Here is a 15,147-nt window from a genome sequence, read left to right on the forward strand (position 1 = left end):
ACGATTGCAAGCCCTCGATGGACATTTACTTGGGCAGGTTTTCAGGAACAAAGCTAATGGACAGCGTTTTACATATCGCACGAATATTAATTTACAAATGTATCGTACCTAAGTGACAAGCTTTTTGGGTTTTTATGGCTGATTGCTCAATGAATGAGTATGTTTGGAGATGTAACATCATCTTGGTTATTTTATAAGCAACCATTTAGAAACATCTGCTGGCTGTTTATCACGACACGCTCTAAAATCAAAAGCACTAAATATAACGGCATAACACATGAAGGCGAATCGCAAGGTTCTCGTGTTTCATCCATACATGGCAAAATATACAGCACGGTGTAACTCCTTTAAAAGACGTAGCGTACATTTCTTACAAATTATATCAATCTCTCAAAATCAATAAGTGTTTGTAGCTAATGTAAGCGCTTAACGAGCCGCGAGCGGGACTCCTGAGCGGATCAGCAAATGGAGTGCTTCATGCATAATGTAGCGCAGGCTGAGTGTTGTTTTGAAAAGCGTTCTGAATTTGTTATTTTCGTCACACCAGGTGATGCCCAGGCACCTCATGAAACATTTAACGACATATCGATGTACATAATGTTGTTTGTTCGACACCCTTTATGAAGATTCCGCTCCATGGTGCACTTTCTGGCACCATCAGCAATTTTGAATGTGGGTGTCATTTTGAATTGTACCTAATCACTAACAGCCTTACTTATGATTATACTTATTACGTGAATTAAATAATAAGTAATACTTAAGGGCTGTTTAAGAAAATTCTTACTTACCTATAAACGTAGCTTAAGCATGTCTTAACTAAGTTAAAGTGTTAAAAGTTAAGTTAGTTAAAATTTTATTTTTGATTTGATTAGATTTTTAATTAGAGACTTTTATAAGTACCTAACGCTGTATAGGTTGTTTCGTAAAAATTCAATGTACATAATACGCTATATGTAACGAGCGAGTTGTTGCAGGACAAATATCATGCTTAAGACAAACATTTCCCGATCACGTATTCAATTAAATAGATGTTAACCTATTTTAGGAGTGGAACAAAATGTTTTAAGGGCAAAAATTCCTACCTGTAGCTATTGAATTAGTCCTGTGCCGTATAGACTTTACGTAAATGATAATAATATGTCCACATATGTACTTATCTTACATACACGTTGCATACCGCACTAACAATCTCTGAACCACTATACTATCAGCGCGCTTTGCTTATTTTCCGATATGCTTTTTGTGGCTTTTATTAGGTAATTATTCTCCTGTGCAAAATAAAAGTTTAATTGTGTGCGACACAATCGCAATCCTAAGGAAAGCATCTGACACCATCGTGTTCAGTAACGTTAGTATCTACCTAATCAGAAAATATTAAACAGTAAACGAGCCTTTATTCTTGAAATTCGGGCATTAAACATCTGCATTGTGCAGTGAACACAAAAAGATAAGTCATAATAGGATTTGCAGGATTGAAACGGGTCGAGCTGGAAGCAGGAATCACTCTTTGCCGTAAAGCGAAATTTCTATATCCTTACGTAACTTTATTAAATGATAACAGGAGATAACCGGCACCTCAGAATTAATTAATCCACTCAGAGATTGCATCTAAAAGCCCGCTGCCCCCGCGCACCCCGTCTCCACCCGGGGTCGATCCGTTTCCAGCCACTTAAACTTCACGCGGCGCGCTCCTAGCTTCCGTTTTAATTACAAAATTAATTCAAAATGTAATTAAAGTTAACAATAAGGCAGCAAACAATTGAAGTTATTTATGTTAGTTTATGCTTTATGGCGAGTACTGCTACGTTGGAAATGCGATTTACTCAAGAGCTGAGTTGAATATGCTGACTTCCATTGTTACGTCTTTAGCTTTAGATACGTATGTATTATATCGAATACCACTTGATGATATGGGAGTTTATAATATTTATAATGAGAAAACATTGCGCAGCAAACTCAGGTTTCTTAATTGCATTCTTTCCACGTCTTGGTACATCAATATTTTTGATGAAAAAACTACTTATGCCTGCCAGGCTCATTACAGTTCCTTACCTATATATGATGATGTACAAGTTATCATCATCTCCCAAGCCTTTTCCCAACTACGTTGGGGTCGGCTCCCAGTCTAACCGTATCCAGCTGAGTACGAGTGGACTGCCTATCTGACCTCTTCAACCCAGGGGTCCGATTCTCCTAATTTTACTTAAGCAACGTACGATTCACGTTCGACTGCGATCCAATCCCGACTCGATTACGATTGAAACGTTTTATCCTTTTCTGTCATTCAATAATGAATGAATGAAATAATGAATGTTTGCCGTGGGACGCCGGCTTAGAATTGCGCTCCCCCCAAATCATCCCGTGGGTGTTGTAAGAGGCGACTAAGGGACAAACCGGAGGTCGGGCAGCAGCGTCCTCCGCGTACTGCATACCCTCACTGCGATCGCCAACCCGCCTGCCAAGCGTGGCGATTAAAGGCAATTACCCCCCAATGAGAAGCACAGAAACCAGGCCCCCAGTCCCCGGCAGCTCCGCTATCCCTGGCGCGGGTAGCGGTCAAGGTAACGGCGGAGCAGGGGGTGCTAAGAATCTCCGGAAGAGATCCGGCTACCCACCCCCACGACGACTGGCCCTGGTAACACACAACATACGCACATTGAGGACTGACGAAAAGATCTGCGAGCTGGAAGAGGAGTTGAGCAAGTTACATTGGGACATTATGGGGTTATGCGAAGTCCGTAGAGAGGGAGAGGACACCGTAACCCTGAAGTCTGGTAACTTGCTCTACTACCGGGAGGGCGACCAAAAGTCCCAAGGTGGTGTCGGGTTTCTCGTTCACAAGTCCCTCGTAAGCAACATAACAACCATCGACAGTGTGTCGAACAGGGTGATATACCTAATACTCAGAATATCCGAAAGATATTCGCTGAAGGTCATTCAGGTATACGCACCGACCTCGTCACACTCCGATGATGAGGTGGAGACTATGTATGAGGACGTAAGTAGGGCCATACATAGTTCCAAAACCCACTTCACTGTTGTTATGGGGGATTTTAACGCTAGGTTGGGCAAGAAAAGCGGTGATGAGTTGAGAGTGGGGCAATTTGGATATGGGCAACGGAACCATAGGGGACAGAGGCTGGCTGACTTTCTGGAGAAAGAGGAACTCTTCATGATGAACTCTTTCTTCCAGAAGCCGCCTCACAGGAAATGGACCTGGTTGAGTCCCGATGGTTTCACGAGAAACGAGATAGACTTCTTCATGACCGACAAGAGACGGATATTCAGTGATGTCTCTGTGATCAACAGGGTAAAAACCGGAAGCGATCACCGAATCGTAAGAGCCTCACTGAATATCAATGTTAAACTTGAAAGGTCCAGTCTGATGAAGTCTACGCTCCGACCGACTCGGTCCCATATTCAAAACCCGGAAAGCTTTCAACTCGAGCTCTCTAATCGCTTTGCTTGCCTTGAGAACTTAGTGTCAGTGGACGAGATCAACGACGGACTAGTGGAAACTGTCCGCACGGTAGGGTCTAAGTTTTTTAGACCCTGCCGTAAAAATAGGCCTCAAAAACTAACCGAGCAAACCTTAAACCTCATGGCTGAACGACGCTTGCTACAGTTGCAGTCTTCCCATGATGCGAAGTCATATAGGCAGCTCAATAGACGAATATCCAAATCCTTGCCACACGATCTGCGTCTCTTTAATACGAATCATGTTAAAGAGACCATACAGCGAAACCAAGGCTCCAAAGTGTTCGCAAAGGACAAGTCTATTGGGCAAAGCCAGATGACTAAGCTGAAACGGGAGGATGGCAGCATAGCGTCGACCAAGGCAGAGGTTTTAGGCGAGATCGAGAGGTTCTATGGACAGTTATACACTTCGGTCGCAAAGTCCGTTGACAGCTTGGCAGGAGATCCAAGAGCCAAGCTGTCCCGACATTATACCGAAGATATCCCGGACATCAGTCTGTACGAGATTAGGATGGCCCTGAAGCAGCTTAAGAACAACAAGGCGCCGGGTGAGGACGGAATCACATCAGAGCTTCTGAGAGCGGGTGGAACACCGGCACTTAAAGTCCTCCAGAAGCTCTTTAACTGCGTCCTGTCCGAGGGCAAAACGCCTGAAGCATGGAGCAGGGGTGTGGTGGTGTTGTTCTTCAAAAAAGGTGACAACAGCCTATTGAAGAACTACAGACCCATCACACTTCTAAGCCATGTTTATAAGCTGTTTTCAAGGGTTATCACGAACCGTCTCGAGCACAGGCTTGATGACTTCCAGCCTCCCGAACAAGCCGGTTTCCGAAGAGGCTTTAGTACCATAGACCACATCCATACGCTGCGGCAAGTTATACAGAAGACCGAGGAGTATAACTTGCCATTATGCTTAGCGTTTGTGGACTATGAGAAAGCCTTCGATTCGGTGGAAACATGGGCGGTACTTGAGTCACTCCAACGATGCCATATTGACTATCGGTACATCGAGGTGTTGAAGTGTTTGTATAATAACGCCACCATGTCGGTCCGAGTACAGGAGCATAGCACGAAGCCGATTCCATTGAGAAGAGGCGTAAGACAGGGGGACGTAATCTCCCCGAAACTGTTTACTGCCGCAATGGAAGACGCCTTCAAGCTCCTGGAATGGCAAGGACTTGGCATCAACATCAACGGCGAATACATCACTCACCTTCGGTTTGCCGACGACATCGTAGTCATGGCAAAGTCGATGGAGGAACTCAGTATGATGCTCGAGGGCCTCGACCGAGTTTCACAACGGGTGGGCCTGAAAATGAACATGGACAAGACGAAAATTATGTCAAATGTCCATGTTCAGCCCACCCCAGTCTCTGTTGGAAGCTCGGTACTCGAAGTTGTTGACTCATATATCTACCTAGGACAAGTAGTCCAATTAGGTAGGTCCAACTTCGAGAAAGAGGTCAACCGCCGAATCCAACTCGGCTGGGCAGCGTTCGGGAAACTACGCAATGTCTTTTCGTCCGACATACCTCAGTGCCTCAAGACGAAAGTCTTCAACCAATGTGTGTTACCAGTGATGACTTACGGCACCGAAACGTGGTCTCTCACTATCGGCCTCATCTCAAAGCTCAAAGTCGCTCAACGAGCTATGGAGAGGGCTATGCTCGGTGTTTCTCTACGTGATCGAATCCGAAACGAGGAGATCCGTAGACGAACCAAAGTGACCGATATAGCCCACCGGATTAGCAAGTTGAAGTGGCAATGGGCAGGCCATATTGCTCGCAGAGCAGATGGCAGATGGGGCCGAAAAGTGCTGGAGTGGAGACCACGGACTAGCAAGCGCAGCGTAGGACGTCCACCAACGAGGTGGACAGACGACCTTATAAAGGTCGCCGGAAGACGCTGGATGCAGGTCGCTTCCAACAGGTATCTGTGGAGATCAAAGGGGGAGGCCTATGTTCAGCAGTGGACGTCCTATGGCTGAGATGATGATGATGATGAATAATGAATCATTTTGTCTGCAAATCATTTACGATTGCAAAATGATTGTACAACAAACTACCGTATAGACTAAAATCACCAAAATAGCAGACCAATCGCACACCAATCAAATGTCAATCGAATACGATTGGTCTTTTATCAGTAGCAGAATGCCCGATATATGCATAATGCTGAGCGAGGGCCATTTCGCGTGCTTGTGACGCATATTCTTATTATTCTTGTGTTTTCTTTTTATTGATGTTTTTATTTTATTTTTGTGTTTTTTTTTTTTTTATGATTATGTATGCTACTGTTTGTGTTCGATATGCGTCATGAACGCGAATAAATGCTTTTGATTTGATTTTGATTTGATATGGTTAAAACTGCTATTGCGATCATATTGCGATTCGATTTATATTCGATTTTGACATTATTAACTTAGGAGAATCGGGCCCCAGTTAGTTACCCGGGCAACCAAATAGCCCTTGGTAAGACTGGTTTCAGACTTACTGGCTTCTGACTACCCGTTACGACCGCCAAGGATTTTAAATGACAGAAGCGACCTAAAGTTAAACATGCCCTCCGAAGCTCAGTCATTGGTGTCCAATATATAGGTACGTGCTTAGAAAGTACATAGGTAGGTACAAACTTAAAAAAAGTTTACATTGGGAATTGCCTGACCTGGAATCGAACCCGCACACTCATACTTGAGAGGTTGGTTCTTTACCCATTAGGCCACCACGACTTTTCAAACTCCACAAGTGATGAAGCTAAACCTTTATTTCAGTAAAGTATTAGGAGATGAGCCGCGTCGAGGACTGATCCATTCGACGTCGCTATACAGGCAATAAAGCTCTGTTGAAAAGCACTTAACAGGATTGATTCAGACCATTTACCATTCTATAAACAAACACAACCTTTCCATTATGGTAAATTATAAAACCTTTTAGCAAATCGAAATCGAAGAAAAAGGAGCGGTCTGCTTTGACGCTATTGGATATTATTATTTAAATAGGTTTGGTATCTAGCGGTGAATTCATTTCGTAAGTTTGAATTCGGTAAGATTCACTTTATATTTTGTGGTTTTAAAACATATTGTAACGAAGTAATATAATAAGACTAGCTAGATTAGGTGGTACCCATATTGTAGTTATGAACTTATATGTTACTAACAGGCCAGCATAACCAGAAAACGGCTGCAGTTAACAGATAAACTGTAGAACAGCCAGCAGCGTGCAATCACAACAATTTTCATCACCTCCCTCCGATCTTGATTATAACTTTTTAAATGCGTTATACGACCAACTGTCCTTAGAAACTGAAAACAGAAAATAAAATTTGAGTAAATAAAAATACCTATCTGCAATAGGTTGTGGAGAATGCAAAATTCCGATGACCTTTTTTCATAACGCCAAATCGTATTGAAGATAATTTTGTAAATTATTTTTGTAAATATGTAGATTTTTATTTGTAATAACTATATTGAATAGGTATGTACTTGAACCTACGCCTGAAGATAATTATTAATTTTGGTAAAGTTAAATAAAACCGCCCATGTTCAAAAGCTTTTGAATCGCAATATGAACAATAAACATCATCATGAATAAAATCAATCCGCTGATTTCTTCAGCCATCGAACCACAACTTCTGAAATCCCGAATTAATTCTTATTTATAGTTCGGCCATTCAGAGAATGCGTTCCTGACACGTCGCGATTGAACTGACGACGTAACTACATTCATTGATTATTGATATAATAATGTTGTTTTAATGCTCCTCAATTGTTAAAACGGTAAACAACCAGCAAAAATATTTTTATCGTAACTGCAACGCCATTGCAAAGTTACGTCGTCAGTTCAATCGCGACGTGTCAGGAACGCATTCTCTGAATGGCCGAACTATAACTCACTGAACTCGACACTTATACCGACATCTGTAATATTCTAACATAAACTATATAAACAGGAAAGCGCGCGAATATTTTTTTTAAATATAGTAATACAGTGCTAGTGTCACTGGCACTGTCAGTGTCAGTGTCAAAGATCATGTCAGTTGTCACTGTCAGATACACATGGATTATTTTTTGTACCGCTTGCTTACCTTCAAAATAAAATAACGCAGTTTTTAAATAGGATCCATTGGAATGTTTCAAGGATAAATTAAAGTGAAACCGAAATGCCGACTACAAGAAAGAAAGTGATTAAAACAGTATACAAAGATGAAGAAAGCGAAGCTGAGGGTGGTGATTTCAGTGATTCGGGATCAGACGCGAAGATTTCTGCAGACGGTGAATCTAGCTCCGACGAAGATGCTGAAGACGACGAGTTCGATAAAAAGAACAAAAAATCTAAATCTAAAAAAACTAAGATCATTGTTGTGAAACCCAAGTTTACGAAAAGCTTATTGAGACAAATAAAAAAACAAGAACGTCGAACGACGAACGCCGGCAAGGAAGAAGACGCCGACATTCCCTCTTCACATTTTTGTGTAAAAGATCTGAAAGATGCAGAGAAATTGCTACCAATTCTTAATTTGTCAGAAAGTGGTAAGTTCATTTATGTTTTTTTATTCATGGACTTTTGGCGCTATGTACAATTTTGTTCAAATCAGGTTATCAACAAGTTTGGACCTGTCTTGGCTCACATAAACATTGTGCAATAGCCAAAAATGCTTCACAAGGTCACTGGGTTATGAGTTAGAAGTGGAACTTTATTGCGATATGTCAACAATAGGGATCCCATAGGACCTTCGGGTTGTGTTAGATAATTACAATCCCTTGTCTTAATTATGTTATAAAAAACTATAATAAAGTGTGCCATTTTTATCTGTCCTTTTTGTTCCCTGAAACTGACATAGGTCAGTGGGTCGTCTTAGGGGTGATAGGTACTTAATGTCCATTTTTCTATTCTTTCTGTGTTTATGATTATTTTTCTTTTATTTAATTTTTGTGTTTCATAGATGAATTAATTGTGCAATGAAGAGTAATAATATTATTATACATATATGATATTCTGTAACTCTTGTAGCCTTTAAATGGGAGTGGTTTAGGTAACTGTATAAACATATGTAAATATGCCCTTTTTATTGTAAACAGGAGCCACAGGTTTAAGCTGTTAACCTTTATTAACACTTAAAATCATTAAAGTCATACTACTGGTCAAGTAAATAATCCAAGAATGTACGGTTTGCAGTGACACCTCACATTGTACTATGTGGCTCATACTAAAGCTGTAATACTGGAGATAATAAATGTTTATTCTATTATTTTCAATAGAAATATTCAATATGGTACAAAATTTTAAAAAATGCATATTTTCATAGTCAAAAAAATTGGCAGCCTGTGCAAAATGTGATATTAGGAATTTGAATAAAGAAAATACATATTATCATAACAGAGGGGTTTTTTTTAACGACATCAAAAATCATCAAACAACCCCTCCGGCTGAGTCCCAGCACTGGTTTTCAGCGATAGCCGACCTTGACTCAGGACCTTATCTTAATAACATAAAAAAATTTAATCAATTTTTTTCCTGCTTCAGATTCCAGTGACAATGAATCTCCTAATGCTTCTAATAGAACCACTAGTACCTCCGAACCATCCGCTGAAGTTAGCCAAGATTCAAGCAATGACAATGATGGTATGCAGTGTCAATATGTGAGTATACAAAAAATGCTTCTGTTTCTATTATTGAATGAGATGATTGTTGACAGAAATATATTATACAATAATAGAATAGTATAGGATATTTTTAATTAGAATGTATGTTGTTACAAGAATAGTGGTCCAGGTGTATTCTACCGTTTGGCAGGCTTGGTTTAAGAAGAAAGTCAGATTTCTGGATAAATTGTTTTCAAAATCTTTTGGGACATTCAGATAAAAATCTGACTGACTTTTCTCCTTTTATTCAATTTTTATTCCCTGTTTCCTATTTTTTTTTATTGTTGATGGCAAGTACGTTTCGTCGATATTCGACCTCAAAATAAGATGACGTTGATGAGATATGACGCTCCGTTCCTTCCAGTAACGTACCAAGATCAGCGCTATCTAGGCATCAGCTAGGAAAAGAGTTTAAAAAATCCCTCATTGCGCCAAATTATACCAACCTAAACCATGATAAGCCACTATTAGAGTTTCAATATTTATTTTTTTTGACAGATTACGAAGTAAGCTGAGGTTCCTAAAATTTTACAAACCTCTGCTGCTTGTGGCTTCAATGTCAGTTAAGGATAAGGATTCCTAAAAATTTGGTTACATGTGTTTCTTCTACAATTTCCTCATTGTGATTTTTTTCTTTGGTAAAAGTGCATAACTATGGTATATTATTTTATATTTATTAATAAATTATTGCTGTTGAACAAGTTAATAATAGTTTTGAGAGCATTATTTACAACTATTTCGTATTCTTTTTTGACATTTTACTAATGTTGTGCTTCCATCAGCAAATAGTATCATGGGATTGGGAATCTGAATCTGCAAATCGTTTATGTAGAGTAGAAATAACAGTGGTCCCAGGATGTTGCCTTGTGGAACCCCATATGCCATACAAGTTTGTTTAGTAGTGTGTCATGATCAACATAATCAAAGGCTTTAGACTTATCAGTGAAAATAGCACACACTAGTGTTTTAGTGTGTACACTTTTCATAATTATTTTACTAGATCGAAACCAGTCATGTTGATATTTTAATTCTTTCTGAACCCTTTTTGTTCATCACACAAAATATAAAATTTTGAAAAAAGTTATAAATTAATTATTTAATAATTAGTCATGTCATCTTTACTGTTCTTTAAAATAAATTTCACTACAATAATTTGAAGGCTATCAGTAAAATATACCTGATGACTAAATACCGAAAACCCGAATTTTCGTAATTATTTTACGCTTACTTAAATCATGGGGTCATGAACAGGTATGGTCAAATAACATCCAAGAAAACAGTGAAGAAATTGCACAGAAAGCTTTTTTGGAGCTTGAAAAGCACAAGGCAAAAATTGAAGAGACTAAAGCTTCACTTCAGAAGTATACCTTAAAGCTAAACTCGGAAAAGGAATCAGACGTGAAGGACCTTCTTGCAATGGGAGAAGAAGTTTTACCTGAAGAACCTGAAGAAAAAATTGTAACAAAGAAACCCAAGGTTAGAAAACGTAAAGATGACAGCGAATCTGAAATAGAGGATTGGGAAGAAGTGAAAGGTAAATATTTTAATGTATGTCTTTGACAATTTTATCTCAATTATGTAGTTTCAAATAATTATATAAAAATGTTGGAACAAATTTTGTATATTAATAAAATTATGGCAAGTCTACATATAAATATAATTGAACTACAACATTGCTATTTCATTTATTTCAGAATCAAAAGAAATACCTCAACAAGGCATACAACTTTTTGTCGAGTTCCCTGATGCTGCGAGCAGGAAAGCAAGAAAAAAAATGGACGTTGAAATGATGATGAAAAGGAAAATAAATCGCGTTAAAAAAGAATATCAAGTTTACATGCATAAGGTACATGTTTTATGTTGGTTAGGCCACGGAAATTATGTGAGCGGTGTTTTGAATGACCAGGAGCTCATGGCAGCAGTATTAACTCTAGTCCCATCGAAAGATTGCTATCCTGGAGAGAGAGTAGACATGAAATATGTTGAACAAATCACAACTTGGTACAAAGACAAACTAACACTAAAACAAGACAAACATGAAGATAAATTCAAACCAAAAGCCCCACCTCTTAAAACTTTATTATTAGAACAAATAAAAAGTAGAGTTGTATCTGCAAAAAAATATTTAGTTTTCATATTTGTTATCATGTTACGAGCATTGGGACTACAATGTCGTGTTATGTTTAACTTTGTTGTACTGCCCCTAAAACCACCGAGTTCTGAACTTTGTTCTCTTGCTACAAAGCCAAAAAAAGAAAAGGCTGATAAGCCCAATAACGCTGAGCAGCCCAAGTCCCCATCCGTAAAAAACGAGAATAAGAAAGATGAAAAAGATAAGCTAGAAGCTGGTCCATCAAAGCCCAAAGCCAAAAAACAAAAAATTGCTCAAGTAGATGGAAATGACGACAGCTTTCTTTATAGTGATGATGAAAATATAATGCAAGTTGACGGTAGTGATGATACCGTGAATGCTAGAAAAGCTAGAGATAATAAACGAGCAAAAGCATCTAACTCGAATACAGAAAAGTCTGACAATGAAGATGTATCACCAGCAAAAGTAGCTAAAACTCGAGCAGGTCGCGTTGCACCTTCAAAACAGGATACAAAAAAAGTTGAAGAAAAAGTTACTTCAAAAAAATTATCACTGAAAGGAAAAAATACTAAAGAAGCTATTGTAGAGAAAGTTAATGCTGTTGATAAACCACCTATTGAAAGCAAGCCTCAGAAAGGAAAAAATAAAACAGCTTTAGTGGAAAATAAAGACGAAACAAAAGTTAAAACACCTGTTAAAAAACAGGCAATAAAGAATACTGGAGAAGCAATCGTTGAGAAAGATAATACAAAAGTTAAAACACCTGTCAAAAGCTTAACACGTGGACAAAAAATAAAAGCTGAAAATATTGACAGTTCATTGGAAAACAAAGAAAAAAGTCCTGAAAAGAAATCAACTAACACCAGAAGTAGGGTGCAAAGAAATAATAAAACTACGAATGCTAACACTGATAATGACATTATTGTTCCTAAAATATCAGTAACTAATGAGAATGCAGAAGATGTGGCAAGTAAATACTTTGAAGAGACAAAACCGGCAGCTAAAACTAGTCGTTTATCAAGAAAACGTTCACAAACCACTAATCCTGATGCTTCCAAAACTGTTAGTAAAGTTGATGATAAAAGTAAGGGTAAAGTTGCAGCTAAAGGCCGAACAAAGAGCGCTCCTAGTGCAGCAATGGAAAAAAGCAAATATTTTGAAGGACAAATGTCAAAAGAATGTACTCCTAAAAGAACTTCAAGACAAATAAAAAAAGAAATTAAAGAAGAAGATAGCCAAAGGGTCAGCCATAGGGATCTTGCAAAACCTGCGAAAGGAAAAGATGATGTTACTAAGGATTTGGTAAATATCATCAAAGGCCGGGTCAAAGATGCAAAATTGGAATCAAAGAAAGGATTGGTTAAAGGTATGTTATCATATTCATCATCATCAGGTTATGTTAGTTCACTGCTAGACATAGAATATTCGTTCATATACTTAATAGCTTATTTTATATGTTACTGCTTTTAACCCACCAATCTTGTGAGTTTGACGTATAATGACGAAAATCATAAATTATCTTCAGGAAAAATCAAGAAAGAATCTGATGAAGACAGTGATTATTTACCAATTGAGGATCCTAAACGACGTAACTCTGAGAGTGATGATGATTTCAAGCCCACCAAAATTAGCCCCAAGCCGAGCACAAGTCGCCGCATAGACCGACGAGTCCTATCATCAGTTTCCAGCGAAGATACCAAGAAGAACCGAACTGACGTGTGGTGCGAAATATTTGTTGAAGAACTTGAACAGTGGATCTCTGTTGATGTTATCAAAGGGAAAGTTCACTCTTCTGGTGACCTTTATGTAAGTATAAAAAGTGATACTTCAAAGAGGACGAGCTTATTAACCTCAATTCACTGCTAGAAACTCAGTAGTCAATCATCTGGCTAGATGTATACAGCACATATAATTTATTTTCCACAGAGTCATGCCACACATCCTGTGTGCTACATAGTTGGCTGGGACAACAACAACTACTTAAAGGATTTGACACGTAGATACGTACCTCATTGGAACACAGTTACTCGTAAGGTTCGCGCTGAAACTCCTTGGTGGAACAAGGCCATCACGCCCTGGCTTGGACCAAAGACTGCGAGGGATAAGGAAGAGGATGAATACCTGGATAGAATGCAGTTAGAAGCGCCGTTGCCCAAGAGTATTGCTGAGTAAGTAACAAAAACTACTCAATAAATTTGTACCGCATTTTACATAAAACATCCATAGAAAAAGAACAAGATTCTATTACTAGAAATTGAAATAACCTAGTGTCGTAATAATAATTTACTTTATTAATTTCAGATATAAAAACCATCCGTTGTACGTGTTAAAGCGGCATTTGCTTAAGTTCGAAGCTCTGTACCCGCCTGACGCTGCTGTGCTCGGGTTTGTTCGCAACGAACCAGTGTATGCGCGAGAGTGCGTATACACACTTCACTCCAGAGACATATGGCTTAAGGAAGCTAAAGTTGTGAAACTGGGAGAAAAACCTTATAAAATCGTTAAAGCACGCCCTAAATGGGATAGGGTAAGTTCCTCACCATTAGCACATTTTACGTCTTGCCCATCAAATTTTCCATTAAAATGTAATAGTTATTTTATTTTTTAATATTTATAATGTTAATTATTCTGTAATATATTTTCCAGCTTTCAAATAAACTGATAACTGATAAACCTCTGGAAATATTTGGACCTTGGCAAGTACAAGATTACGAACCACCAACTGCAGAAAACGGCATAGTACCTCGCAATGCTTACGGCAATGTTGAACTGTTCAAAGAATGCATGCTGCCTAAGAAGACTGTTCATATAAAGTGTAAGTAGTGGACTTTAATAATTGCTTATTTTCTTTTCATTAATCACAGTTATAAAGTAGGCATGTACCTACAGTAAAATCGATGGGATTTTTTTAATCATAAAACTTCAGACAAATTAAATTCAATACCATCTTTATTTTCACTCTACAGTGCCGGGCTTGAACAGAGTAGCCAAGAAACTGAACATAGATTGTGCGCCCGCGATGACCGGGTTCGATTTCAACGGTGGATGGTCCCACCCTGTATACGACGGATTCGTGGTTTGCGAAGAATTTGAGGAAATCATTACTGAGGCGTGGGTAAAGGTAAGATTTTTTTTTTATTTTTTTTTTATTCACCTTTTGAAGTAATATACTAAAGTGACCTAACCTGTCTTGTTTAGGATCAAGAAGAACAAGAACGTAAAGAATTAGAAAAAATCGAAACAAGGGTTTATGGTAACTGGAAGAGGTTGATTAAGGGCTTGTTGATTCGTGAACGTCTAAAGAATAAATACGGGTTTGAGGACCCTAGCACGTCAGAAACTACAAAAAAATCTAAAGGACCAAGATTGGTTGTGAAGAAAAAATCATGATAAAATTAATTACACTCTTTTATTAATTTTAAAATTACAACTAAATGCATGATAGTTCATAACATAAGAAAATGCCCAATGTTAACTGCCTGTAATGTAATTACTTGTTACATTGGAAATGAGGTTTGTGTATCATGTTGTGCATGATAGATAATGTTCGTTATTATTATTTTACCTGAGAATAAGATTGTTAAATTTAATTTAATAAGTTCTAATTGCATTTTGTTTTTATTTTTACGTTGTTATATTATTTAGTATAATTATTAATTTTAAAATTAATTGTCCCCCTCTACCTCATTTTACTAAGCATCACAAAATATTGAAGTGATACCGATTAAAAAAGAATTACACATTGTGATAAGTCTAGCAGCCTAAGTTAATTATCAAGTCTAATGAAAATCGCCGTCTATTGTGTACCTTTAACTGTCTTTATTATAGCTATAAATTAATTTTAGACTAACGTAATAATTTAAGATTTTTAATACAATGTGTGTTTATATCTTGAAACTTCGAACAATTAAATTGATCTTTTTTTATGTTGTATGTT

At 38.1% G+C, this 15,147-nt stretch overlaps 1 protein-coding gene across 1 annotated transcript; it reads left to right on the plus strand.

Annotated features, from left to right (window-relative positions):
* The first annotated feature begins 7,520 nt into the window (after positions 1-7,520).
* LOC124632623 (DNA repair protein complementing XP-C cells homolog) lies at positions 7,521-15,136 on the plus strand. The gene is made up of 10 exons (XM_047167517.1): positions 7,521-8,005; positions 9,000-9,115; positions 10,370-10,652; positions 10,813-12,576; positions 12,736-13,016; positions 13,137-13,378; positions 13,512-13,737; positions 13,857-14,025; positions 14,177-14,331; positions 14,409-15,136. Exons 1-10 carry the CDS (start codon positions 7,636-7,638, stop codon positions 14,598-14,600), a joined length of 3,798 nt encoding a protein of 1,265 aa, XP_047023473.1. The 5' UTR covers positions 7,521-7,635; the 3' UTR covers positions 14,601-15,136.
* Positions 15,137-15,147: the final 11 nt, after the last annotated feature.

This window comes from Helicoverpa zea, chromosome 8 (assembly GCF_022581195.2).
Source record: "Helicoverpa zea isolate HzStark_Cry1AcR chromosome 8, ilHelZeax1.1, whole genome shotgun sequence".
In the NCBI taxonomy this organism is placed as follows: domain Eukaryota; kingdom Metazoa; phylum Arthropoda; class Insecta; order Lepidoptera; family Noctuidae; genus Helicoverpa; species Helicoverpa zea.